This window comes from Pelophylax lessonae (genome assembly GCF_965119305.1).
Source record: "Pelophylax lessonae genome assembly, chromosome: 12".
Classification (NCBI taxonomy): Eukaryota; Metazoa; Chordata; class Amphibia; order Anura; family Ranidae; genus Pelophylax; species Pelophylax lessonae.
Window position 1 is genome coordinate 55,677,963 of NC_138779.1, and position 27,600 is coordinate 55,705,562.

At 44.6% G+C, this 27,600-nt stretch overlaps 2 protein-coding genes across 3 annotated transcripts in view; one reads left to right on the plus strand and one right to left on the minus strand.

Moving 5' to 3' along the window:
• Positions 1-1,199: 1,199 nt before the first annotated feature.
• PANX3 (pannexin 3) lies at positions 1,200-16,368 on the plus strand. 2 transcript variants are annotated; one of them, XM_082274147.1, is made up of 5 exons: positions 1,200-1,899; positions 3,807-3,949; positions 11,851-12,065; positions 13,464-14,081; positions 16,052-16,368. In XM_082274147.1, the coding sequence occupies exons 1-5, from the start codon at positions 1,722-1,724 to the stop codon at positions 16,062-16,064; spliced, it is 1,167 nt and encodes a 388-aa protein (XP_082130273.1). In that variant the 5' UTR covers positions 1,200-1,721; the 3' UTR covers positions 16,065-16,368. The 2 variants fall into 2 exon arrangements, with proteins under 2 accessions (XP_082130273.1, XP_082130272.1); XM_082274146.1 differs by having other exon boundaries at positions 1,201-1,899; positions 13,464-14,140.
• A 7,807-nt stretch (positions 16,369-24,175) lies between these two features.
• Positions 24,176-27,600, minus strand: part of TBRG1 (transforming growth factor beta regulator 1) — a 29,533-nt gene continuing 26,108 nt past the window's right edge. The window contains exons 9-10 of the mRNA XM_082274393.1: positions 27,153-27,295; positions 24,176-24,587 (exon numbers count right to left, since the gene is read on the minus strand). Coding sequence (XP_082130519.1) covers positions 24,448-24,587; positions 27,153-27,295 — 283 coding nt within the window. The 3' untranslated portion in view covers positions 24,176-24,447. The remainder of the gene's footprint in view (positions 24,588-27,152; positions 27,296-27,600) is intronic.

A 27,600-nucleotide genomic window follows, 5' to 3' on the forward strand; every position in this document is an offset into this window, starting at 1 on the left:
GGTCACTGCTTTCTTGACCATCACTGGAAAGCACACGTAAAGCAAACACTTGCCAATAGCAACCATTGCCGTGACCCTGACTTAGCAGCACACTTTCACTGGTCGCTGTGGAACCAACATTACTTCCTCCGCTAACACTCCAGTACATTGTTTGAGCAGCCATAGTGTTACTTGGGCAAATACTTGGCCGTTGCCGGTAGCTGTAACTCAGAGGAAATCCCAGACGACGCCCCCAAATGTAGCCCTGTCCCCATAGGGCTTGCTGAATGATGACTGGTTGGGCCTCCTCTGATTACCAGCGCACAGTCACTTAAGGAACAGTTCACACATCCTTTCTTACTCCCGATGGCTCATCACACAATAAACAGTCCAGGGGTAATGGTTTTTAGTGTTTATTTTGGAACGTGGATGGGAGAAGGGAATAGTCGGATACTCCAACTATAACTATTCACAATGAATAAAGATAACTCTCACCTGGCCTCACCAGGTTGTTTAATGAAGCAGCTGCACTGCTTCATCCATAGTGCTACATGTATGGAAAGGGTTAAGTCTCCTTGCTCTTTTCTCTCCAGCAATAGACTTGGTGAATCTACATTATCTTTGGGACACTCACTAACATCCCCTTTACTGACACCCATCCACTGACTCTTCTAGCTTCAGGGGTGACCCCCCTCAGGTCAGGCCCCTTGACACATGTACTGCAGAGACAGATTCTCCAGTGTCTCCCCTTTGTCAGCTGCACAGGACTTCTGGGTTCAGTTCCTCACTAGCTCTCTAGGCCCTCAGGTCGACCACCTGAGTCCGCATGGCACCTCTACAGAACAGGAGGCAGCCACCCCCTCCCTCCGGGACTCCGCTATCCAGCCTAAAGGCCCTAAGCACATGTGCTCCTGACATTTATACACGCAACAAAACATGCCAAAGTAGCTCATGTATTTTTGTGGTGCCAAGCTTTTTTTTTTAACCACACGTTTAAAGCAGGTTTTATTGCAAAATTGTTTTTTTTTTCGGGTGCCATTAATGATTAATGGCAACACACTGCAATTTTTCACACAATTACAAAACTCTTACTGTGAATGCAGGCTATGAGGGTGGCTGGAGCCGGATGTTTGCCTGCGAAGCATTGCGTATGTTATCACCCATGGGATCCTATAATACACAATAATGTTCTCTCATCCTTTATTTTACTACGAAAATCAACTTCACACCAATCTTGTTCCTGGCCAGAGTCCCTGATTGGAGGAAAGATGATTTTTAACAAATTTTCCGACACAAGGCTGGCCCTTTGTTAGGAGGAATAATGAATAAAGAACATAAAACCTCAGATCTCTTTATATAGAACCAGCTGGGAAAATCGTTCTTCAGTAATTGTAACTTCTACTATAAAATTCTACTGGTACATGGAACCCCACCACAAATATTCTGTCATTTCAGGCTCGCAAAGTACGACGTTACAACTTTGTGGTCAGAAAATTACAGGCTGTCAATAGCGGGGGGGACATTGGTGTCTATTTTTGCCTGCCTTGTGTGCGATCCTGCTCTTTCATAGTGAAGAAAGGGTTTTATTTTTGGCAGAAAATGACGGGAGTATTTAAACTTTGTGAGAAGGAGCCGGGCGCTGACATTCTGGTGGGTCGTGTGAGCTAGAAGGAGAACAGAAATTCAGTTAAAGGAAATTTTTTATACATTGGATTCTTTGTGAATTAATATTAGCCGACAACATGTCGATCGCACACAGAGCAGCGGAGTATATGCTATCCGACGCGTTACTGCCCGACCAACCGCCCAACAAGAAAGCCCTGCGATTGGAGTTACCTCTGGACCGTATTATAAAGTTGGTGACGGTCGGTCTGCCACTTTTGCTCGTTTCTTTAACGTTTGCCCGGGAAATGTCTTCAGGTAAGTGACCTACTGTACGTATAACTGAATCTGTTGTTGCCACAAAGCTAGCAAGTCTTAATCAAATAATTAGTGCAACCTTCTTTATATCCGCTGACAAATACCAAATCAATATCTTTAATGCGGTAATATATCCAAAACCAACAATGTAATTTATGGCAGCTTGCCAATCATTAGATGTGGTGGCTGCTGCCGCTCTCTTTGGATCTGGCCAGTAACACACCTCAAGCATTAGTGAGACACAACTCTGGAGGAATGAGCACGGGGGGCAGCAGCATTGTCAGTCTGGGGGGAAGGTAGTGTTAAATGTATTAGCAGATTTAGGTACACTAATAAATTTAATCCAAACTCCAGCCAGTGTTACCAACCTACCAGATTTTAATTTACTGACACAACACCCAAAATTTACTGGCACAGCCAAGTTTTTACTGGCATTTCCAAAAGTTACAAAATGACAGTTTTAAGTGCAAATTCCAGTATTTAGGCTACAAACAAGTACAATATGCAATTAGCGATGGGACTTAAAGTAGGTAATAAAGCAAAATTATTTTCAATATATATGTATAGTAATTAGTTTAGGGACAGGACACTGTAGCAGGCACTCGGATGGTCTCATCCAGCTCTGGTTTCAAGCCGAGCATCACAGCCATATTTTTTACTGGCAACCTTTTCCAGTCACTGGCATTTACTGCCATGAGAAAAATGCCCATTTTTTACTGGCTGCCAATAAAAATACTGACGGTTGGCAACACTGACTCCAGCTCACACTTTATAATCTGTTAGTGCAAAAAATGTTTTGCTTTTACAATAAAGGTTTTGCATAAATAAATAAAATCTGATCATTTTATTCACCCCTCCCAGTGCCAAATGGTTTCTGATGTAAAATATCCAAATGGTTTCTCATCTATGTAAAAAAAATCCAAATGGTTTCTCATCTATGTAAAAAATACAAATAGTTTCTCATCTATGTAAAAAATACAAATGGTTTCTCATCCATGTAAAAAATCCAAATGGTCTCTCCTCTATGTAAAAAATCCAAATGGTTTCTCCTCTATGTAAAAAATACAAATGGTTTTTCATCTATGTAAAAAAAAAAAATCCAAATGGTTTCTCATCTATGTAAAAAATCCAAATGGTTTCTCATCTATTTAAAAAAATACAAATGGTTTCTCATCCATGTAAAAAAATCCAAATGGTTTCTCATCTATTTAAAAGAATCCAAATAGTTTCTCATCTATGTAAAAAATCCAAATAGTTTATCATCTATGTAAAAAATCCAAATAGTTTCTCATCCATGTAAAAAATCCAAATAGTTTCTCATCCATGTAAAAAATCCAAATGGTTTCTCATCTATGTAAAAAAAATCCAAATAGATTCTCGTTTATGTAAAAAATCCAAATGGTTTCTCATCTATGTAAAAAAAATCCAAATAGATTCTCGTTTATGTAAAAAATCTAAATAGTTTCCCATTCATGTAAACAATCTAAATGGTTTCTCATAGATGTAAAAAATCCAAATGGTTTCTCGTCTATGTAAAAAAATCCAAATGGTGTCTCATCCATGTAAACTGATGCATTCTACTGGAGAGCTTGTGCTTGTGAAAAGCAACAGACCTACTGGCTGGGTCACCAGATGAATACAGAAAAAAGAAAACAAATGCAGCGATCACTTCTAAGAATTGGTAAGCTGCAATATAATAAATGCTTTGCTTTTGGGTTTAATACCGCTTTAAGTACACACAGGCGTTGAATTTTAAAGCAGCCTTTATCGCTCATTAACGTGTCTATAATGTTAGTATTTTGGATGTGCTGCACAGATATTCAAGCTGCACACACCAGCGAGTATACACTATGTGCCCACTGGTGATAATGAGCCCTTATCATCCTGAACTCATTCTCCTCTTTCAGGTTCACAAGTAATCTGCTTCCCTCCAAATAACTTCTCATTGAAGCAAATGCAGTTTGTAGATAAGCACTGTTGGCAGTCCCTGACACACCACGAATTCACCGCTGGTGGACAGCACAGTATCACCTCCCTGTGGATCCACAAGGTAAGGAGAATTCTGAGAATGAACAGCTGACTTTTGTACTGACAATGCATTCTACACTTCTCTCATCCCCGTACGTCCTCTCATCTAGAAGGTCTTTGTAACAAGGAAAGCTGGCCTTCATATCTGCCAGGAGGTCAGCCAGCCACATCCATCTAAATAAACAGCTTACTTGTGCTGGCCATACACTATACAATTTTATTGTACAATTTTCCTTTAGATTTACCAAAACCATATAATAAGAGGTTAGACCTAAACACTTTCAATTTGTATGCAGTCAGGCAGGCCCTTGCACTACATAGTTAAAGATAAATCTAAAGGAAATTGAACAAGAAAAATGTATAATGTATGGTCAGCTTTGCTGAGATTAAAGGGTCAGTCCACCAAAAACTGACAATTCAGTGTTTGGCAGATGATGGAACCTACCTGATTGCTTCTTCTAGCCATTGTGGGCTCTATTGGTGATGTGTGCACACCTGCTATGCCCATTATGAGGGGCTCCTACCACCCCTGTCCTGTGTTCTCAGGTCCTGCACACCTGCTATGCCCATTATGAGGGGCTCCCACCATCCCTGTCCTGTGTTCTCAGGTCCTGCACACCTGCTGTGCCCATTATGAGGGGCTCCTACCACCCCTGTCCTGTGTTCTCAGGTCTGCACACCTGCTGTGCCCATTATGAGGGGCTCCCACCATCTCTGTGCTGAGTTCTCAGTTCTGCACACCTGCTGTGCCCATATGAGGGGCTCCTACCACCCCTGTCCTGTGTTCTCAGGTCCTGCACACCTGCTATGCCCATTATGAGGGGCTCCTACCACCCCTGTACTGTGTTCTCAGGTCTACACAGCTGCTATGCCCATTATGAGGGGCTCCTACCACCCCTGTCCTGTGTTCTCAGGTCTGCACACCTGCTATGCCCATTATGAGGGGCTCCTACCACCCCTGTCCTGTGTTCTCAGGTCTGCACACCTGCTATGCCCATTATGAGGGGCTCCTACCACCCCTGTCCTGTGTTCTCAGGTCCTGCACACCTGCTGTGCCCATTATGAGGGGCTCCCACCATCCCTGCCCTGTGTTCTCAGGTCCGGCACACCTGCTATGCCCATTATGAGGGGCTCCTACCACCCCTGTCCTGTGTTCTCAGGTCTGCACACCTGCTATGCCCATTATGAGGGGCTCCTACCACCCCTGTCCTGTGTTCTCAGGTCTGCACACCTGCTGTGCCCATATGAGGGGCTCCCACCATCCCTGCCCAGTGTTCTCAGGGCCGGCACACCTGCTGTGCCCATTATGAGGGGCTCCTACCACCCCTGTCCTGTGTTCTCAGGTCTGCACACCTGCTGTGCCCATATGAAGGGCTTACACCATCTCTGTGCTGTGTTCTCAGCTTTGCACACCTGCTGTGCCCATTATGAGGGGCTCCCACCATCCATGCTGGGTGTTTATTTTGTAGCATGGAGGATGTAACATAATGGGATGGAACAGACAAAGATTAACACCCGAGTCTCCCAGATGTAGAGGAGAAGAGTCTGGAATTATGACCAGAAAATGTTACAGAGTATCCAAGCCACACTAGAATCCGGGAGCTGTCTTAGCCCACCAGGCTCCACTTACAACTAAAAACGGAAAATTTATATCAAATACTTACCGTAATTTTCCTTTCCTGATGGACTCCATGGCAGCATACGTATCGGGTTTGGCCCCGCCTCCAAACCTACCCATAGGACCTCACTCCCATAAATCTTTGCTCCTGTTCAGCACACGTGTTCTGTAACTATCCTCCACAGAAATCCGGGAGGGAACTCCTGCTGCCATGGAGTCCATCAGGAAAGGAAAATTACGGTAAGTATTTGATATAAATTTTCCGTTTTCCTGACAGACTCCATGGCAGCATACGTATCGGGAAATAACTCGCCGTACACACAGGGTGGGCAGGTGCTGAACAGAAAAGTTTAATGCATTTTGTCAAACAGACAGGACTTGCAAACCGAAATTCACAGAAGAAAGAGCCGCTGGCTCAACACAGTAATGGGATAAGAAAGTGTTAATAGAGGACCACGACGCTGCTCTGCAAATGACTTCAGGAGCCACATGTCTGGATACTGCCCAGGAGGTAGAGATGCTCCGCGTCGAATGAGCTGTAACTACTGCTGGAGGGGTCAAGCCCTTAGCCCTATAAGCCCACTGGATGGTCTGGATGATCCAAGAGGAAATGGATCTCGTCGAGGCTCTTGAACCTTTGTTTTTTCCATAGAAGGTAACAAAGAGATGTTCTGATTTTCTGAAAGAGGAAGTGGCATCTAAATATTTCTTAATACACACTCCAACATCCAGCGGATGAACCGAAGATTCTTCCTCTTCCTGTCTAAAGGTTGGTAATACTGTTTCTATGTTTTCATGGAAGACAGAAGTCCTTTTTGGTCTCGCATCCAGCATGGGGATGAGCACCACTCTGTCAGGAAAAAAGGTTAAGAAAGGCTCTTGTGTCCCAAAGGACCCAATTTCCGACACTCTCTTTGCTGAGGTTATAGCTACTAGAAACACTGTTATCAGTGTAAGCTCTCTTATGGTCAAGGAATCAGACATGTCCTGAATCTGACACGCCAGGAAATCCAGAACTAGTGGCAGATCCCACTTGGGAAACCTGGGTTTTCTCTGAGGTCTGATTCTCACTGCCCCTTGGAAGAACTGACGAATTAGGGCATGAGTGGCCCAGGAGATCCCTGTAAAAGCGGAAATAGCCGAGACCTGGACTCTGAGCGAACTCACTGATAGAGGCAAATCCAGTCCTGATTGGAGAAAGCTCAATACATCCTGGATCTTAATTGAAGATTGAGGATCAGGCCTTGTATTCAGTTGTGCAGAAAATTTTTCCCAGATTCTCTGATACACCCTGTTCGTTGAGCTTCTTCTAGCACTAAGTAATGTCGAGATTGCCGTTTCTGGACAGCCTAAAGCCTGTAACCTCCTCCTCTCAACATCCAGACCCTGAGATGTAAACGGTCTGGGCACGGATGGAGCACAGACCCCTGGGACAACAGATCCGGTCTGAAGGGTAGCGGAATTGGGTCTCGGACACTGAGTAGTGTCAGAAGGGGAAACCATGGCCTGTTCGGCCAGAAGGGAATCACCGCCACTACCTCCACTGGCTCCGACCTGAGTCTCCGAAGGAACTGCAACACAATCGGAATTGGTGGGAAGGCGTATGCCCTGTGGAATCTCCACTGATCCGAGAGTGCATCTATCCCTGATGCTTGTGGATCTCTGAATCTTGAGTAGTACTTCGGCAGTTTGTGATTGCAGGGGGAGGCGAAGAGGTCTACCTCTGGAGAAAACCCCAATGTTAGGATCCAGTTGAACATTTCCGTGTGAAGGGACCACTCGTTGTTGTCCAGATCCACTCTGGACAAGAAGTCTGCTTTGACATTCTGGACTCCTGGAACATAAACCGCTGAAAGATTCGAGAGATTTTTCTGTGCCCAGGACATAATCGGCTCCACTTCCCTCAATAGGGACCAGCTGCGTGTTCCCCCTTGTTTCCTGATGTATGCCACTGCTGAGGTGTTGTCCAGGCGCAGCATGACAGGTTGGTCTTTTGTCAGGTGAGCAAATGCTCGAAGAGCTTGGAATGCTGCTCGGAGTTCTAGTATGTTGGATACTATTCCTCGAGTGGAAAACTCCCACCTGCCCTGTGCCACCTCCGACAGACAGTGGGCACCCCAGCCTATGTTGCTGGCGTCCGAGGTAACCACTACCCACGGAGCTGGCTTCAGAGAGTGGCAGTTCAGCAGGTGGTCTCTGCATAACCACCAGGGGAGACTCGCTCTCATTGAAGGGGTTAAGAAGATGCGTTGATCCAGATGCCACGTATCCCATTGCTGAAGGAATCCCTTCTGAAAGGGTCTCATCCTCCACAGGGCCCACTTCACCATGGGGACTACTGCGACCATAGTCCCGATCACCTTCAGGCATTGACGTGCCTGAAGATGAGAGGATGAGAGGGCAAAGCGAATCCTGTCTCGAAGAGTCCCTATCTTTTCCTCTGGAAGAGAGATAGTCGCCTTCTCTGTATCGAACAGAGCGCCCAAGTAGATCAGGGACTGAGTTGGAATCAGGTGACTCTTCTCCTTGTTGAGTAACCAACCAAACTTCTGGAGAGTGGACACGACCTGCTCCAGATGAACTAATAGTTGATCTCTGTCTTGGGACAACAGGAGTAGATCGTCCAAATAGTGGTGAAGACGGATACCTTTCAATCTCAGTAGGGCTACCACGGCCAATAAGATTTTTGAAAAGGTCCGTGGAGATGTTGAGAGCCCGAATGGGAGACAGATAAACTGAAGATGTAATCCTCCCACTTCGAACCGGAGAAACCTTTGAAAATCTTCGTCCACAGGGACATGAAAGTAGGCGTCTTTCAAGTCGATGGACACCATCCAATCTGCCGGCTGGACTGACTGCTGTATGGACAACAGGGTCTCCATTTTGAACCTTTCTTTTTTTATGAATTTGTTCAAGAAGGTCAAATCTATTACTGGTCTCCATGATCCGTTCTTCTTTTGGACCAGAAAGAGCGGAGAATATATTCCTTGGCCTCGCTCGGACTCTGGAACGGAGATGACAGCCCCTTGAGCAATGAGAGCTTCGACGTAAGAAAACAAAATCTGACGCCTTTCTTCTAGGCATGGTATGGCAGTAGGCAGGAACCTTGAGCCTGGCCTCTCCTTGAAGACCCACTTGTGGCCTGAAGACACCGTCCTGACGGCCCAGGGGTCCTGAATCGAAGCCGCCCAGACATGTCGGAAGGAGCGTAGACGCGCACCCACCCGACATGTCTGAGCGGGCCCACCTTCAAAAGGACTTAGTGGGCTCACGGTCCCCCGAGGAGACGTTCTTTGTCGTCTTCCTGGAAGACTGTCTTGATCTCCAGTTCCGGTTGAACTCCCGACCAGGTCTATAAGAACGAGCTTCCCTGGCCCGGTCAGGCACAAATTTTCTGGTAGGCTGTCCTTTCTTGACGTTGAACTGGCGCCGATCCTGGGGAAGAAACCCAGACTTACCGCCTGTAGCCCGGGTTATGGCCTCGTCAAGTTTATTCCCAAAAAGGGAGGACCCCTCAAAGGGAATACGGCACCAAACTTGCTTTGATGCCGGATCCGCAACCCAAGGGCGGAGCCAAAGAGCTCTCTTAGCTGTGACCGAGGACAGCATAACTCTTGCCAATAGACGGAGACCAAGTCTATGGAAGCCTCCCCAAGGAACGACGCGCCCAGCCTAAGCTCCTGGATTGGAGCGCTTCTGGCCACCTCCTCCGAAACCGATCTGACCGATTCGTCTACCACATCAGCCCAAGACTCCATGGCTTTGGATAGAGCAGCCAAAGCCAGGACTGGTTTACAGGCCATACCTGCTGTAAGGTAGATTCTCTTCAAATCAGAGTCCATCCTTCGGTCCAACGGGTCTTTAAATGAGACCGTATCCTCTAATGGAAGGGTCACGTGCTTGACCAGTCTCATGACTGCTGCGTCAACTAGGGGAGGAGACTCAAGATGTTTCACGTCATCCTCTTTGAAGGGGTAAAGTTTAGCCATCTTGGATACTAAGGAATTCTTTCGTTCTACCTTTTTCCACTCCTCTAAGATGATTTCACCCAACTCTCCCAGGAAGGGAAAATTAACACGCTCCTTATTGAGCTGTTTAAAGTACTTCTTCTGCTTGGGAGGGGGAACAGCTGACTCTTCCCAATTTAAGGTCTCTCTGACCGCTTTAACCAGGGAAGGCACCAAGGAATATTCAAAGCCCAAGCAGGGATCTTCATCTTCAGAGTCGCTACCCGACAAGAGCATCGACTGATGGCTTGTGTGGGTTGACTCGAAATCTTCCTGTACCTGTATTGCTACAGGGGAAGGGCTTGGGGAAGCCGTTGCAGTGTCTTGAGAACGACTGACACCCAACTCTGCCAAAGAGTCCTTTACCACTCTCTTAACCAAAGCCTCAATGCGTTGATCAGAAGTATCCCTTTCTCCCGCAGCCTGGGAGAAACATCTGTCACAGAAAAGCTTCCTCTCCGGGACACTAGCGCCACAGCCTCTGCAACCTGCTTTGTCAGGTCTCTGTGCGTGGCTGGCTGAAGTGGACGCTTTATGATGATGTGAGCCCGAACGGGACTTTCCAGTAGAGTGCCGGTGGCGAGAGCTTGAGCGCCTTTCACTTCTTTGAGAAGAGTGCCTAGTCTCTGAACGAGGAGGGCTGTGAACAAGAGAAAAAACAGAAAAAACACAGACAGGAAGCTAGGAACACTTGAGTTCCTACCCCCACCCCCTATAACCCACAACCCCACCAAGAAGCCCCAAATACCTGTTAGGGGCGGGCTGACCACCGGAGGGCAAAGTAGCTTCCATTCTGATGCTGACCTACAAGAATGAGCCGGACAGCATGTCAGAAAAACCAGCAAAGCGGGGGGGGGGGGGGGGTTGCTCCCAAACTGGGGCCAGTACTCACCAGGAACCAAGGTTAGCAGGCAGAGCGGCAGCGCACAGCAAAAAGACCACAAAACGAACGATTTCCGTATGTGTAACACCCAATATCAGCAGTGTGTACAAACACAACACTGCTGACAGCTTTGGGGTTTAAATATGGCGCCTGGTGACGTCATCAGCGATCGCCACCGACGCCAGCTTACTGCGCATGCGCCGTGCTTACACTGCGCATGCGCGAGAACCAAGCCTCGATCCCGAGGCGCCGCACATGCGCAGTAGCGCGCACCGGAGGCCGGTCAGGAAGTGAATCGCTGACCGGCCCCGGACCACTAGCCACCAGGGAAGGCAGGAGAAAAACCAGGTAAGACATAACAGGCACAAGCAAGCAATATATAAACAAAATAGCTGCCATGGAGGACTTTGTACTCACGGACCGCAGATCACCAGGGATGGATGCACACACCGGACTTATCTCATTCTTAGGGTACCGGCCACCCGCAGCAGCTGGGCTTTTTGGCCAAGGCTGCATACATCTTCGCCCCTACTCCATACCCCGCAGCAGCTGGGGCTTATTGGAGAGCTCCATACCCGACTGGTAGAGCCATCCATCACCCGGAATCCATCTTCAGGTAGGATATCAGGTAATCCTTTGGAGGACAAAAAAAGAACACGTGTGCTGAACAGGAGCAAAGATTTATGGGAGTGAGGTCCTATGGGTAGGTTTGGAGGCGGGGCCAAACCCGATACGTATGCTGCCATGGAGTCTGTCAGGAAATATCACTTTTGGGTGGACTGACCCTTTAATTAATTGCAGACTGCCTGCCAATAATGTATTGCGGATGGGCAGCCTGCACAGGAAAAAATGACATGCTTGTACATCGCTGCCTGCTTCACTATCACAGTCCCATTATAAGTTGCTGATCACCACTATTGGTGGTATGAAAAAAAAAAATTTAATCTCCAGTGCATATGTATCCTAGTTTGTAGACGCTATAATTTTCACGCAAACCAATTAATATACACAAAGAGAGTTTTTTTTTTTTACCAAAGACATGTAGCAGAATACATTTTTGAAGAAATTAGATTTTTACATTTTTTGTATTCAATATTTTATAGCAGAAAGTAAAAATTGTATTTTTTTTTTTCAAAATTTTACGTTATTTTTTGTTTATATAATAAAAAAATAAAACACCCAGTGGTTATCAAATACCCCCAAAAGAAAGCTCTATTTGTGCGAGAAAAAAAATGATATGAATTTTATTTGGGTACAGTGTTGCATGGCAATTACCAGGTAAAATGGCGCAGTGCCAAATAGCAAAAAATGGCCTGGTCATGAAGTGGGTAAAATCTTCTGGAGCTAAAGTGGTTAAGAAAGAAACAAGGAGGTTGCCCATGCCAGGATTTTAACCCTGTCCTGTCACTTCACAGGTTTTCCCGTTCACGCTGACAGTTGTGGCTATCGCCATGTACATTCCGGTGGTACTTTGGAAGTATATCTCCAGGTCTGCGCTGTACACTGATCTCCTCTTCATTATCGATGAACTGGACAAATCCTACAATCGATCCATCAGGCTGGTCCAGCACTTGGTGAAGACTCACAGGAGCTGTCCTGACCCGCAGCTGTTCTGGGAGGAGCTGAAAAGGTGCTTTAAACGTAGACATGTTTCCTTCCGAATAAATATTCGGACACATTTTTCATTATTCAGAGATTCGGATATAACCAAACACCTGATTTGCAGTATAACCGCTTGCCGACTGCTCACAGTATATTTACTGCGGCAGTCGGCCCCTCACAGGCAGAGTGACGTAGGTCTACGTCGCTCGCCTGTGAGGCTCTGGGGAGCGAGCGCGCGCCCGCGGAGGCGCGCTCCCGCTCCCGCGCGGTCACGGACCCCCCCGCACGTGTGACCGGCGGACCCGATGTCCGCCGGTCACTCGGCGATCGGCGGGGGAGAAGGAGAATGTCAGGCAGCTTGTGTAAACAAGCCACCTGTCATTCTCCTCGCTGTAAAAACACTGATCACTCGGATCTAGTATGTAGATCCGTTGATCAGTGTCCTTACAGCTAGAGCCACAGCCAATCACAGTAAGAATCACGCCCCTAGGGACACACACAGCCCCTCCCTCCCAAATAAAGTTAACCCCTTCACTACCAGTGCATTTTTACAGTAACAGTGCATATATATAGCACTGATTACTGTAGAAATGTCACTGGTAACCCCAAAAGTGTCAAAAATGTCAGTCAAGGGTCCGATCTGTCCGCCCCAATGTCGCAGTACCGCAAAAAAAATTGCAGATCGCCGCCATTACGCGTTAAAAAAAAAAACACCAAAAATGACAGAAATCTTTCCCTTTTTTAGTAAACGCGATAACTTTTGCGTAAACCAATCAAAATACGTTTTTTGCGATTTTTTTTACCAAACATAGGTAGCATAAAACAAATTGGCCGAAAATTTTAAAAAATTTTGATTTTTACATTTTTTTTGGGGGGAATTTCATATAAAAAAATGTGAAAAATATTGTTATTTTTGCAAAATGTACGCTCTTTTTTTGTTTATAGCGCAAAAAGTAAAAATCGCACAGGTGATCAAATACCACCAAAAGAAAGCTCTGTTTGTGGGAAAAAAAGGACGCCAAATTTGTTTAGATACAGCGTCGCATGACCGCGCAATTGTCTGTTGAAGTCACGCAGTGCCGAATCGCAAAATACCCTCTGGTCGTTTAGCAGGAAAATCCTCCGGGGCTTAAGTGGTTAAACAAGGTTTACCGAATGCTCTGAATAACGAAACTAAATTTGTTAAAATTTCAGAAATTCAAATTGAAACTTGAATCAAATTTTACATCGAATTCCAGTCGAATTCGAACTGTAAACATATTTCTGAAATCAAAGACAGAACACTAATGAAAATATACTGAGATACAATGCATTAATGCCCAGTAAGGTTGCCCCAACTTTGTAAGAGGAACTCATAAATGGAAACTTTGGTGGACATCATCCAATATTATACATCAATCACTTTTCTTTTTTTCCTAATTTTTAGTGCCCGCCATGTGCGATACTTTGAATATCCTCTGTTGGAACGTTACCTGAGCGGGAAACAGCGTTCCCACTTCATCGCATTCACCTATCTCTTCCGGAACATTCTCCTGCTTCTTCTCATTGTCATCACCTGCTTCTACCTGGGCTTCTTCCACCTCAGCGTCTTCTATCAAGAAGAGTTCAACTGCCATATCAAATCTGACTTTTTCACATCAGACACTTCCTCCTCCATCTTTGTCAGATGTAAGCTGATATCATTGACCATCTTCCAGCTAATCAGCGTGGTCAATGCTGCCGTCTACATCCTCTTGGTGCCGGTGATATTGTACAATTTGACTAAGCTCTTCCACTGGGACAAACAATTCTTGAATGTCTATGAAATGCTCCCAGCCTTCGATCTCCTGAGCAAGAAGATGTTGGGTTGCCCAGTTAATGACCTAAATATTATTATTTTGTTCCTTCGGGCCAATATATGTGAGCTTAAATCATTCAGCCGCCTGAGTGTTCTCTGCTCACTCAAGGACATGTCTAGGAACCGGGAGAACATTGACACGGTGGTGGACTTCATGACATTGCTGGTGGGAATGGAGGAGGACAGCGAAGCCTTCCTTAACTCAGGGTATGATGGGATCATAACAAACAATGAGCTTCATACACCAGCAAAAGTGGAAAATATTGGTAAGATTCCACTTTCCTAAATCTGGCCTGTGTTGAATCTCTGCAGTTTTCATAGAGTCAGTCTATCTGAAATTATCAATGGATTATACTGTTTAATAAAAACCCTAACCCTAACCTAACCATAACCCTAATCTTAGCCCTACCATAACCCTTACTCCAACTATACAAATCCTAACCCTAGCCCAGTGATGGCGAACCTTGGCAGCCCAGATGTTTTCGAACGACAATTGTCATGATGCTCATGCACTCTGCAGTATAGGTGAGCATTATGGGAAATGTAGTTCCAAAACATCTGGGGTGCCAAGGTTCGCCATCACTGCCCTAGCCCAATCCCACCCTAATCAAACAATAACCCCAATCTAAAGTCTACTCTACCCCTAAAAAACGAAACCTAACCTAGCCCTCAAAACCTAACTACGTCTAAGCCTAACCATAAGGATCCTAGTTTTTTCTTATTTTAGGATAAGGGTTAGGGTGGAGTAGACAATCAGATAAAAATTATTTAAAGGGAACTTACGTCGGAGGTCATCCAGATATAATTCCTGAATTTTTCCGGATGTGTTCCAAGCTACTTATAGGAAAGTGAAGTAACATATTGAGCCACCAAAATAATACATGAATAATACAATATGCATTGCATTTAAATTAGGTGCAACACATTAAAGGAGTTGTAAATTCTCAAGGTTTTTCACCTTAATGCATTCTATGTTCTACTTTCCCGCAAATCACCGTAACGGTACGGCGGTTCGTAGGAGCGATCCTGTGGATGCGCGCCCGCGCCCACTCGCCAGCAGTGTGTAAACACAGCAGACAGTTGTTCTCTAATGCTATCAACACAGAGCCCCGGTGTTCCTCCTATTTAGAAATATAGGTCTCTGTGTTGATATCATAAAGCCCCCACAGTTAGAAAACACGCCCTAGGCTCACACTTAACCCTTTGATCACCCCTGGGTTTACCCCTTCCCTGCCAGTGTCATTATTACAGTAACTGTGCACATTTTTAGCACTGATTACTGTAGTAAAGTCACTGGTCCCCCCCAAAAGTGTCAAAAATGTCAGTTAGGGGACCGATCTGTCCGCCGCAATGTCGCAGTCCTGCTAAAAATCGCTGATTGCCGCCATTACTGGTAAAAAAAGAATGACATAAATCTTTCCACTAGTTTGTAGACGCAAAAACTTTTGCACAAACCAATGAAAATACAAAGATCAATTTTTTTTGGGTACAGCATCACACGACCACGCTATTGTCCAGTAAAGTAACGTAGTGCCGAATCACAAAAAATGGCCTGGTCATTAAGGGGGGAAATCTTCCGCTCCAGAAGTGGTTAAAGACATTCACAGACTATAGGGGTAAGCGCTTCTAAACCGTAGATCTCCCAAATGATTTATCCTTTTTAAAAGATTGGGAAAAAAGAAATAGATATTGATCTGCCAGAACTCTAGTGTGTTCCTTATTCCTCGTTTGCACTGACAACACAGTGCCTTTTCTGAATTTATATTCCAACCAATGTTGTCAGCCTTGCCTGCTGGACTATAGAACAATTCCCCCTCCTCTCCACATGCATGGATTGCTTTCCCAGCAAAACAATACTGCTGCCTTGATTCACAGGAGCCTGCCTGCATGCTATGTGAGGAAAAAAGGCTTTTTGGAGATGTAGTTCTGGGGGCGTGTGGACATCAATAGAAGTTTACAAGCCTGGAGATGATGTCACAGGGAGTAATAAAATCTGTTTCTCTCTACAAGAACAAGTAAAAGAAAAACATAATTATGGAACATGTTCTAGCCAGGAAAAGGGAGGCTTTAGGGTAATTTGGGCCCATGCATACCCTTTAAGCCTTGCCAATTGTTCTGTTTTGCCTTATTTTTTATATTACAAGGGAATAAAAAACTATAATTTTTATCTTTTACAGAAATGTCAAGTAAAGTGAGCAGAAAATAGCCTACGGAAGAAAGAACTCTGGTTACCAGCGTCTTTATATTGTATACTTTTTAAGTGTTTTTTTTTTTATGTAGAACAATGTATGTTTATTTAAAGTAGAATTATAGATAAAGAAATGTAAGATCAATGTCATGCAGCAACACAAGATAATGCGGATGATCAGTGTCTTTGTTCCTTTGACATGTACTGTAAAGTCACACAATCTACCTTTCAGAATTCTATCTGGTCTGATTTCTTTTGCTTTCTTTGGAGTAGTGACAATGCATCCACATTGTCTCTGAATACCCTGTTGCCAAAGGTTTGTGTCCGCCAGCTATCTTGGACCACAGGCTAGTGTTATTGTGGTTGTGTGATATACTGTAGCAAATACATATAATAACTACCTATTCCTCAGCACTGCTCACTTTCCATGGAGCCCTACAGCATAGAGAGAGCGCTATGAATGTTGGGACATGGAGTTTGTAGATAACCCGCCCTCTACACCCTTGGGTCTCAGAAGCTTTGATGGGAACACAAAGGGCCACTTCACACCACATGCAGTGCAATGATTTATTTTTTCTGCATCAAAAACGCATGAAAAGTAGGTTATATGGGCTCCAATGGCAAAGATCACACCAGTACAGTGAAAAAATAAAAAAACAGGAAAAAAGCATCTGTCCGCAAACACATCAAAAACACACCGGAACGCATCCAGAACGGATCTGGAGGACATTTTTGTGGTGTGAATGGGTACTAAAACTCAGCATAATTTGCAAAAAGTATGAGAGTGATCAAGCTATAGGGCATCCTATTTATTAAACAGTGCAGAATTCTGAGCTGTTGCATATGTAATATACAATAGAAACCTTAGCTGTACTTACAATTGTTATTAAACACACAACAGTGAAATCAGTCTGTATATGCAGTAAAGCATGCTTGTTATACCCCTTAGTATGGAACCTAAGGGGGTTATTGCTCTGCATTGTGAGAAAAGGCAGTTTGATCCTGTCTTCTCTGATTCCCCCCCCCCCTTCTTCCACAGTCCCCAATCCATCTCCTCCTGATAAGACAGAGCCTCTGGAGTCACTCTGCACATGCTCAGTTTAGTGTATATTGCTAGAGGTTTTTTGTTTTTTTTTCATGGGAAGGTGCATGTGATCATCACAGGGCCAACCAGCACTGTCCAGACAGAGGGTAAGGGGTCCTGAAGCCTCATAGGACAGTCAGAGGAGAACGAAAACTCCTTTAACCAGTGCTCGCCCTGACACTGATGATGAAGTCACAAGACTGCTATATACTGCTGATGAGAAAAGGTATTTAGCAGTTTATATTTACTAAAATAACTGCATTTCCATGTTCTGTGTGATACCAGATATAGTGAATGCAGGGTCCTGGGTTTAGGAAAACTTTAAAGTGATTGTAAAGTCTGTTTTTTTTTTTTTTTTTTTTAATAACAAACCTGTAATACTTACCTGCTTTGTGCAGTTGGTTTTGCACAGAGTGGCCCGCGTCCTTCTCTTCTTGGGTCCCTCTTCTGTGCTCCTGACCCCTCCCTCCTTTCAAGTGCCCCCACAACAAGCAGCTTGCTGTGGGGGCACCTGAGTTGAGTCACAGCTTCTGTGTCCATTCAGAGACGGAGCCATGACCCAGCCCCTCTCTCCTGATTGGCTGACTGACTTTGATTGACAGCAGCGTGAGCCAAACGCGCCAGGCTGCTGTCTCAATCAATGAGGGGAGTCCCGGCAGCTGAGAAACTCCTGCAACATCGCTGGATAAAGATCTCATTATCAAATAATTCAAAATATCAAAATTTTATTATTCCATAAGGCTAAAAAAGCATGTATACATACAATATAATACACATAAAAACATATTCCCGTAGGAGGAGTATACTAGATACGAAATACCAAACTGGCAAAAGCAATGTCTGACCACATTTGGATACACAAGGGATAAGGGCAGGGCCGCTGATAGGGGGGGACCACCAGCCCTCTTGTAGGGGGCCCGAGCACACAGGGGGGCCCACACAGAGAGGGAGATTAGTGATGGACAACAAATACAGAAATCTTCCTCCAGCACCTGAATCTGATCTGTCCCTCTCCCTGCTATTATCTGTTGAGAAAGAGACAGTCGTCCCTTCACTAATCCCCCTCCCTGTGTGGGCCCCCCTCCCAGCTCTTATCTCTGCTCAGGAGTTTATTTGTAAATTGTAACTTTGTTTCTCTCTCTCTGTCTCTCTGATCACTGAGATCCAACTGCCCAGCCTGTATATTTTTCTCATCTCATCTTTTTTATTTAACATAGTTTTTTTTTTAGATTTAGCAGGAATTATGTGAGTTATATTATATTTGTGTCTGATAACAGTGATTTTGTTATAATTTTAGCTAAATATCTCTATAATATTTTCTTGGGGGGGTCCTGCCAGGTAGTCTGTATGGGGCCCCACGATTTCTAACAGTAGCCCTGGATAAGGGGGTATTGAGCGCAACAGCGTCTTGGGACCATCATATGCTGGTCCATGCTAAGGAGCTACTGGGACCCATGTGAATTGTCGGTGAATATATAACCTATATACAGTGGGTACGGAAAGTATTCAGACCCCCTTAAATTTTTCACTCTTTGTTATATTGCAGCCATTTGCTAAAATCATATAAGTTCATTCTTCTTCCTCATGAATGTACACATAGCACCCCATACTGACAGAAAAACACAGAATTGTTGACATTGTTGCAGATTTATTAAAAAAGAAAAACTGAAATATCACATGGTCCTAAGTATTCAGACCCTTTGCTCAGTATTTAGTAGAAGCCCCCTTTTGATCTAATACAGCCAGGAGTCTTTTTGGGAAAGATGCAACAAGTCTTTCACACCTGGATTTGGGGATCCTCTGCCATTCCTCCTTGCAGATCCTCTCCAGTTCTGTCAGGTAGGATGGTAAACGTTGGTGGACAGCCATTTTTAGGTCTCTCCAGAGATGCTCCATTGGGTTTAAGTCAGGGCTCTGGCTGGGCCATTCAAGAACAGTCACGGAGTTGTTGTGAAGCCACTCCTTCGTTATTTTAGCTGTGTGCTTAGGGTCATTGTCTTGTTGGAAGGTAAACCTTCGGCCCAGTCTGAGGTCCAGAGCACTCTGGAGAAGGTTTTTGTCCAGGATATCCCTGTACTTGGCCGCATTCATCTTTCCCTCGATTGCAACCAGTCGTCCTGTCCCTGCAGCTGAAAAACACCCCCACAGCATGATGCTGCCACCACCATGCTTCACTGTTGGGACTGTATTGGACAGGTGATGAGCAGTGCCTGGTTTTCTCCACACATACCGCTTAGAATTAAGGCCAAAAAGTTCTATTTTGGTCTCATCAGACCAGAGAATCTTATTTCTCACCATCTTGGAGTCCTTCAGGTGTTTTTTTTTAGCAAACTCCATGCGGGCTTTCATGTGTCTTACACTGAGGAGAGGCTTCCGTCAGGCCACTCTGCCATAAAGCCCCAACTGGTGGAGGGCTGCAGTGATGGTTGACTTTCTACAACTTTCTCCCATCTCCTGACTGCATCTCTGGAGCTCTAGGAAGGGTTCTGGTCGTCCCAAACGTCTTCCATTTGAGGATTATGGAGGCCACTGTGCTCTTAGGAACCTTAAGTGCAGCAGAGATCTTTTTGTAACCTTGGCCAGATCTGTGCCTTGCCACAATTCTGTCTCTAAGCTCTTCAGGCAGTTCCTTTGACCTCATGATTCTCATTTGCTCTGACATGCATTGTGATCTGGAAGGTCTTATATAGACAGGTGTGTGGCTTTCCTAATCAAGTCCAATCAGTATAATCAAACACAGCTGGACTCAAATGAAGGTGTAGATCCATCTCAAGGATGATCAGAAGAAATGGAAAGCACCTGAGTTAAATATATGAGTGTCACAGCAAAGGGTCTGAATACTTAGGACCATGTGATATTTCAGTTTTTCTTTTTTAATAAATCTGCAACAATGTCAACAATTCTGTGTTTTTCCGTCAATATGGGGAGCTGTGTGTACATTCATGAGGAAGAAGAATGAACTTAAATGATTTTAGCAAATGGCTGCAATATAACAAAGAGTGAAAAATTTAAGGGGGTCTGAATACTTTCCGTACCCACTGTATTATTATTATTATTGGGTCATTTACACCCACTCATTTATCTATTTGTAGTGTGTTCTACCTTTAAATATTGGACTCATTTGGTGGAAAATATTTCCCGTCGACATCAGTGGTAGACATTTTTGAATAATTGGACATCCCTACCCTCCCTTGAATTGACAGACGAGTTAAGTGTTTTACACACCCTTTACACTATACCTTTGTGGTCGCTCTCATCTATATAGTCTGAGCGCCTGCCCCGGAGGTGATACGCTTGGTGCATTTGTTTATGGGAAAAAACTGTCAAGAAGGTCTCTCTTGCCCTGAAGAAGCCTTTGGCAAAACGCGTCGGCTCTTTGAGGACCTACAGACTTTGTTTAGCAGGTACATTGCTTTTGCCAGTTTGGTATTTTGTATCTAGTATACGCTAAAGATCTATAGTATACTAGTAAAGAACTACCAGGGTTGCAAAGGTCAAACTTGCGACCAGGCCCTGGCGATCTGCCACCGTGGGAGTCCCCAGCCTCCTCTTGATGTTATGCCCCTCCTATTGACAGTACTGATCTGGCGTCTCTGTCCCCATGGCAGTCTATTAGGCCCCAATGCTGGTGACAACATGGGTCCTAATGGGTGCATGTGGGTGAGAGCTGGCACTATTGGTTGTAGACAGCTGAGCCCACCGCCAGTCACCTAGCAGCGGTAACACTGCATAGCTTTCTGCAGCCTTCGCTGCATGCCGATCGGAGTGTGATCCAGGTGACGCTCCCAGTAGGATCTAATAAACACAGTATTTATAAGAATCAAGAGTATAATCACATATATTTCAACCATATGTTCAGCAGCCATGTGGGCTCCATGCCAGTAAGGTGGGGGCTCTGATCAATAAAACCACTCTTATATTTAATATTACTGTAGATCTGTCTGAGAGCATCACCTGGATCACATCCCTATCGGCATGTCAGAGAAGGCTATGCATTGCTACTGCTAGTAAGTGACCTGTGGGAGGCTCAGCTGTCAACAACTAATTGTACTGGCGCACCTGCGCATGCACTCATCAGCCCCATAACGTAACCAGCACCGGGTCCTAATGCGCTGCTGCTGCCATGAAGGCTGAGACCAACACTGTCAATAGCTGGCTGGACAGCAACCCTGATTTTTTTTGGCCACTGGTTCACAGTGGGAGGATTCCCCCTCCACCTGGAATGTGTAGACGGGGAATAGGATCATATATATTGATTTATATATATTTTTTTTTTTCAGTGTACTGATGGAATGAATAAAAAAAAAAAACAGTCAATGTATGGGTTGCATAAGATAAGTGCCCAACTTGGAAGAACGGGGGTTGACAAGGGAGGGAGATAGGGACAGATCAGTGATGTGTAATGCAAAATGTAAAAGCAGTGCTCACTCATTCAAGGGCAGAGGCTGGAAGTTGGTGGCTCAGGTATCATTCTTGAAGCTTGGAATGTGTATTCTTCATATTTTCCACCCAAATCCCCCTCTCTGTCCAGCACAGACGTACGCTGAGATAGAAGAGTGGGCGAGCCAGGCAGACGAGGGAGGAACAGGGGTGGGTGGGAGGCAGCTGTATGCCTCTCTCCTCTCCTGTCCATTGCAGGGAGGGGGGACTGAACTGGCTGGGCTGTGTGAGATGAATGTCAGAGACACTCCGCTCAGCTGCAGCCACTAATTGTACAGACTGATTATCCTATCCTACGGACGGGAGAATCAGTCTGTTTTCCCGAACGGTCGCCAACATAATGGGAGGCTGGCAATACTGCTTGTGGTGCAACTTCAGGGCCCGGTCGAAAGTGCGACTTCTAGAAACCCTGGTAGTTCCGCCACTGATTCGAACCAATAGAGATCGCAGCCACATAGACCAAAAAAATCGAGTTTTATGAGGAGGAGGGGGTGGTCAACTGTATCAAATGCAGTGGAGACATCCTAGAGTAAGTGTATGGAATAGTGACCATTGGTTTAGCTGTTAGTAGGTAGTTTGTGACTTTTGGGAGAACAGTTTCTGTTGCGGACGAAATCCAGACTGAAGGGGATCAAGAAGGTTATTCTCAAGGAGGTGGCCGCTCAGCCGGTTGTAGACTAGATGTTTAACTCCCTTAGCGGTAACCCCGAGCGTGACTCGGGGTGTTTCTTTTCATGCTAGGATCGGTATCCCTGAGTCACGCTCGGGGTAGATGTGCAGAGCCTGCGGCGGGGTTCCTTACCTTCTCCTGGCGATCCAGCGATGATCTCCCATTGCTGTGATCGCCGCCGAGATCCCCGCCGCGCCGTCCGTCGCTCTGATGACTTCCTGCTTCCGTTCCCTGCAGCAGCAATGGTGCATGGGAGCGGAACTGGGAGGGAAATTCAAATGTTGCACCAACACAAACACATAAAAAGGAGGTGATACAGTGTAATCTGAGAGGATAACACTATCACCTTAGTATCAGAAAAATACCAAATATTATAAATTGTAAATTCTTAATATATGTTATAATATTTATATATTATAATATATTTTTTATTTATATATATATATATATATATATATATATATATATATATATATATATATATACACATTATAAATATCAAAAAATTGTACCGCTTTTGGTACATAATTCCTGACATAATCATACCGCCAGGGAGGTTAAGGAGTTTGTTAGCAAAAGAGTAAGGTAAGCTTCCTTTTACATCAGAGCTCTAGCTTTTGGCTCCAGCAGTGTGATAGAGGGCAGGAGGTGGAGCCTGACTCCCTGCATGCTGCCTGCTTTGGATCAGTATCATGAGTTGCCCTGGTGTGGGCGGGCTAGCTTTTAACACCACAGCAATGCGTGAAACCATTTGCATTGCTGTAGAAGACATTGGTTGATATGGTGCAGTGGGAAGAGATGAGCATAGACATGTGGGCACAAGATGCCTAAAGGCCCGTACACACGTACCGATCGTCAGCGAACGATTGGCCGTCTTTTGTCCCTGGGCTGTCGGTGTCTGTTGAAAAGTGCAAAGACAGCACAAGAATTTTGTCCGCCGACTACAGCCAACTGCAGAAGTGATGTCATGTAATGGTTAACTTTCCCTGTATTTTTTCTTTTCTGAGCATGCCCAGTCTTGCAAATCTGCGGTCTGTCGTCCGAATTCTGTACTGACTGGCGAACAATCGGCCGCTCTGGTGTCGGCATACAAAAATTTTAATGCTTGCAAGACAGACTCTTGTCGGCAGAATGTGCGCTGACGGCTGTCGGAGGCACCATACTAACAAGCGTACAATCGGCAGATCTTTCGTCCGCCGACGTTTGTATGCCGACGATCGGTACGTGTGTACGGGCCTTAATTTTAAATTACAAAACTACAACAACATGGATCGTATTTATGTGGTTATGCCAGCCAATTTACTTGAAGACTTCAGCAGTGAGTGGCAGGGACCGGGCACCCTGCTGAGCAAAAACTGTTGTCTGGTCCCCTGGACAAGATTTTTAAGGCTGGAGCACTTTGACAGCAGACTTCTGGACAGGACTGGTCAAGATAGAAGTGGGCATTATTGAATGTGAGAACACACTTTTAGGGCTTGCTTATATCTGCAATTGGTTGCAGTAAAATGCTGTGGTTGACCAGTGCTTTTACTGCCCATCCTCAACCACTCCTACGTTTGCTGCAGAGGTAACCGCTGGGGGTATACACATGCCCTTACCGCGATGTTTTTCTTTGCTGGCGCAGCAGGAATTATAGCCCATGTCATGATTGGCAGAGTTTACCACCCACTGAGTGCAACCCATTTAAGTGAATGGGGCTGCTCTGCAACCGCACACAACATGTAATGTATCTGGTATTTAGGGGGTTAAAGCAGGTGATGAAGAGGCTGTCTGAACAGTAATCTGAATGTGGTTCACTCCTCAAAGAAAAGCAGGTGTAAATGGGACCTTAAACAGTTTTTGCCCACAGTTTGGCTTTAAATAACATAACAAAATTGCTTATGTAATTAATGTATGTTTTTATTTTTTTTATTTACGTGAAATTACATTTTTCTTAAACTCGACTTTAAAAGTCCACCATGTACAATCCCTCACAACTCCAGTAGTCCTAAATATGTAATGGAAATGTAATTATTATGAGCTACAAGGAATATAAATTTTGTAGGACGGTTAAAATAAATTCAGATGTTTAAAAATAAAAAATCTAAAACAGGTTTGCAGTTTATAAACAATATATAAATAAATAAACTTGAAAATATACAATATAGTACATTTTTGGGGTGACAGTCTTTACAGATTGTCCTCAGGGGGGTCATGATGGGCTGTACTGGCTAGACGAGGAAGACTTCAGTTGCTGGAGGTCTCGGGACATGTGCGGGTGTGACAGGAATATTTCCTGATAGGTGGAGATGTAATCATGTGAGGCATGAATGTCTGGAAGATCCAATGTTCCTGCAAAAAGAAAAAACGTCACAAAGTGGGATTCAAAAACTGGCAGAAACATGGAGGAAGCATCAACTGAAAAAGATAAGTTACCATCTCATTAAAGCTGAAGTTCAAGACAATTTTAAATAAAACCTGTTTTCATTATATACCTTACTTTAGATCTGTGCTTCTCTGTGCAATGCAAGTAGATCTTGGCTGGTGGAAGGTGCTGGCAGGGTGTTGTGATGTTTTCGGGAAGTAATGTACAGCACCCTGCAAGCACCTTCCACCTGCCATGATATCCATTTAAGGGTCCTCAGCCCTGATACAAGCAGTGTTGCAATAATACAGATGCCTTGATGGGCGATTGTCAGTCTGGAGGAGTGGATTTCTAGGCAGACTGTATTTGCATGCAGATAACCCTAGGTAGCACCCACATGTGTTGTTGAGCCTCCACGACTGAAAGATCTGAAAGCCAATAAATAGACTCTGGCAGGCCAGGGATTATCAGACTGCAGAGTAAAGCCCCGTACACACGTACTGATCGTCGGCCGAACGATCGGTCGTCTTTTGTCCAGGGCTGTCATGTCTGTTGAAAACTGCAAAAGACTGCACACGAATTTTGTCGGCCAACAACAGCCGACTGCAGAAGTGATGTCATGTGATGGTTAACTTTCCTTGTCTTTTTTCTTTTCTGAGCATGCCCAGTCTTGCTAATCTGCTGTCTGTCGGCTGAAATCTGTACTGACTGGCGAACAATCGGCCGTTCTGGTGACGGCCAACAAAAATTTTAATGCCTGCACACCAGATTCTGTTCGGCTGAAAATGCGCTGTCAGAAGCATCATACTAACAAGCCTACAATTGGCCGAACGGTCGTCGGCCGAATATTTACGGCCGACAATCGGTACGTGTGTACGGGGCTTAAAGGACTAGATGGTGCTGGAAATCCTCCAGCCAGGAAATGAGGTGGGCTCTAGCTGACTTGGTGCAGCTTCTAATACACATTGGGGTTGATTTACTAAAGGCAAATAGTCTGTGCACTGCAAGTGCAGTTGCTCCAGATCTGAGAGAAACATGTGCTTGCACATAAGTGGATGATAGAAATCAGCTGAGCTTTTCCTCATTTCAGAGCTTCCCCTCAGATCTAGCACAATGGCACTTGCAGTGCACAGACTATTTGCCTTTAGTAAATCAACTCCAATGTGGAAAGCTCACAGTGTGCAATCAAACCATAGTAAGCAATTTCAGTACAAAAAAAGAGCTGATATAACTGCAGGATTGCAGGATGGAAGGTAAAACTAGAGCTCAGCTTAAAAGAAAATCTAAATAAGTCATCCACGCAGGGCTAACAGGTTCACTTAACCCCATCTCATCCACACTCTGTTTATTAAAGCGGAGTCCAGCTTTTTTTTTTTTGTTTTTTTATTCTTTTCTTTTTTAAATAACCCCCCGTGATGTTTGCACCTAATACTATTCATAATGGAATGTGTATAAAATGTAGGTATTATAAATCATGTTCTTTTGAAATAAACTCACTTTGTAGCCCCCAGCGAGCATGCTGACATCTTTAGTGTGGGCATCTGAAGCCCACTTGTTCCTCATTCCAGGATACAGCGCTGCTGGCTACCCAGCATGCTCCTCCCGATCTCACGCATGCCCATATAGTACAAAGCGCGCCACACTCACTGTGATGCTACAAGTGACCGACGCCCATTGACTCCTGGGATTGAGGATACTCCTATCCCAGGAGCCAATGGGAGGGCAGGCAGGCATGAAGTAGCTTGCTGCAACGAGGTACAGTGGAGGTGGACGATTAATCATACAAAGAAAGTATTTACATTGCTGACTTAAAAAAGAAAATCTAAAAATGTTGGGGGTCAGTTAAAAAAAAAATGCCTGGAACTCTGCTATAAGGTTTAGCAGCATAATAGCCCTTGCCAAGAACACAATAATAAATTATCTTTTGCTTGACACTTTGCATGGCTGATGGCTCTCCATCCAGTGTGTAGTCCACCAGAAACACACAGGAAAGTAGCAGGAATAGATCTATATTTCTATGTCTATTTAAACAAAGTTAACCACTGGGCAGGAGTTATCCATTAGACCTCTGGAAGATTTACCCCCCCCCCTTCATGACCAGGCCACTTTTTGTGATACTGCATTGTGTTACTTTAACGGACAATTGCACTGTCACGCAACGCTGTACCCAAATAAAATTCCTGTCCTTTTTTCCCCACAAATAGAGCTTTCCTTTGGGGGTATTTGATCCCCACTACATTTTTTATTTCTTGCGCTATAAACAAACAAAAAAAAAAAAAACTGATAATTTTGAATGAATTAAAAAAGAAAAAAAATGTCTTCATAATTTAAGGGCAGTAGATATTCTTCTACATGTTTTTGGTAACAAAAAGAAACAATCCCAGTAAGCCTATATTGATTGGTTTATGCGCATCTGGCAGAGATACAGGTACCATCTGTGCAGTGGGTGTCTTTGGGTTCAGGCACAGGTGTTCAGGCCTTTCAGTAGGCAGTTGCTGTGGGTACACTGTGCGTTTATAGTGGGATCTGTCATCTGATATTAGCCATCTTACCTGATAACACATGATCCGGTTTCATCTCCTCCAAGGATTGCCTCTGAAAAGCCTCAAAGCTTACGGCTACGCTGTTTTCATAAATCTCCTGTGGCATTGGCCCGTCCCCCAGCTTCCATACTTCAAACTTTACCCATTCGTAACTAATAAATAAATAAATAAAAAAATGAAAAATGAGATGACAGGATTGGATTGTACCCAAGGTTGCCGAACTTACTCTATCTTAAAAAGATTAACCCACCTAACTGGTGGCTAGGCTGTCTGCTCATCCTTGCACACTCCATATACTGTATACCCAAAGACATATATTACTAAGAGCAAAGATCAAACAAAACACAGCGCACTGGATAGTGCAGAAAGAACACCTATTAAATCAAAAAAAAAAAATCTAACAATTGTACTAAAAAGGAAAAGAAGATACTTCACCATAACATGTAACCAAGTAAAT

Excerpts from the sequence above, each read along its gene's own strand:
- PANX3 (XM_082274146.1), top strand. The coding sequence starts at position 1,722 with ATGTCGATCGCACACAGAGCAGCGGAGTATATGCTATCCGACGCGTTA. Across the intron at positions 3,950-11,850 it reads CCTCCCTGTGGATCCACAAG|GTTTTCCCGTTCACGCTGAC; the intron begins GTAAGGAGAATT and ends GTCACTTCACAG. Across the intron at positions 14,141-16,051 it reads AGCAAAAGTGGAAAATATTG|AAATGTCAAGTAAAGTGAGC; the intron begins GTAAGATTCCAC and ends TATCTTTTACAG.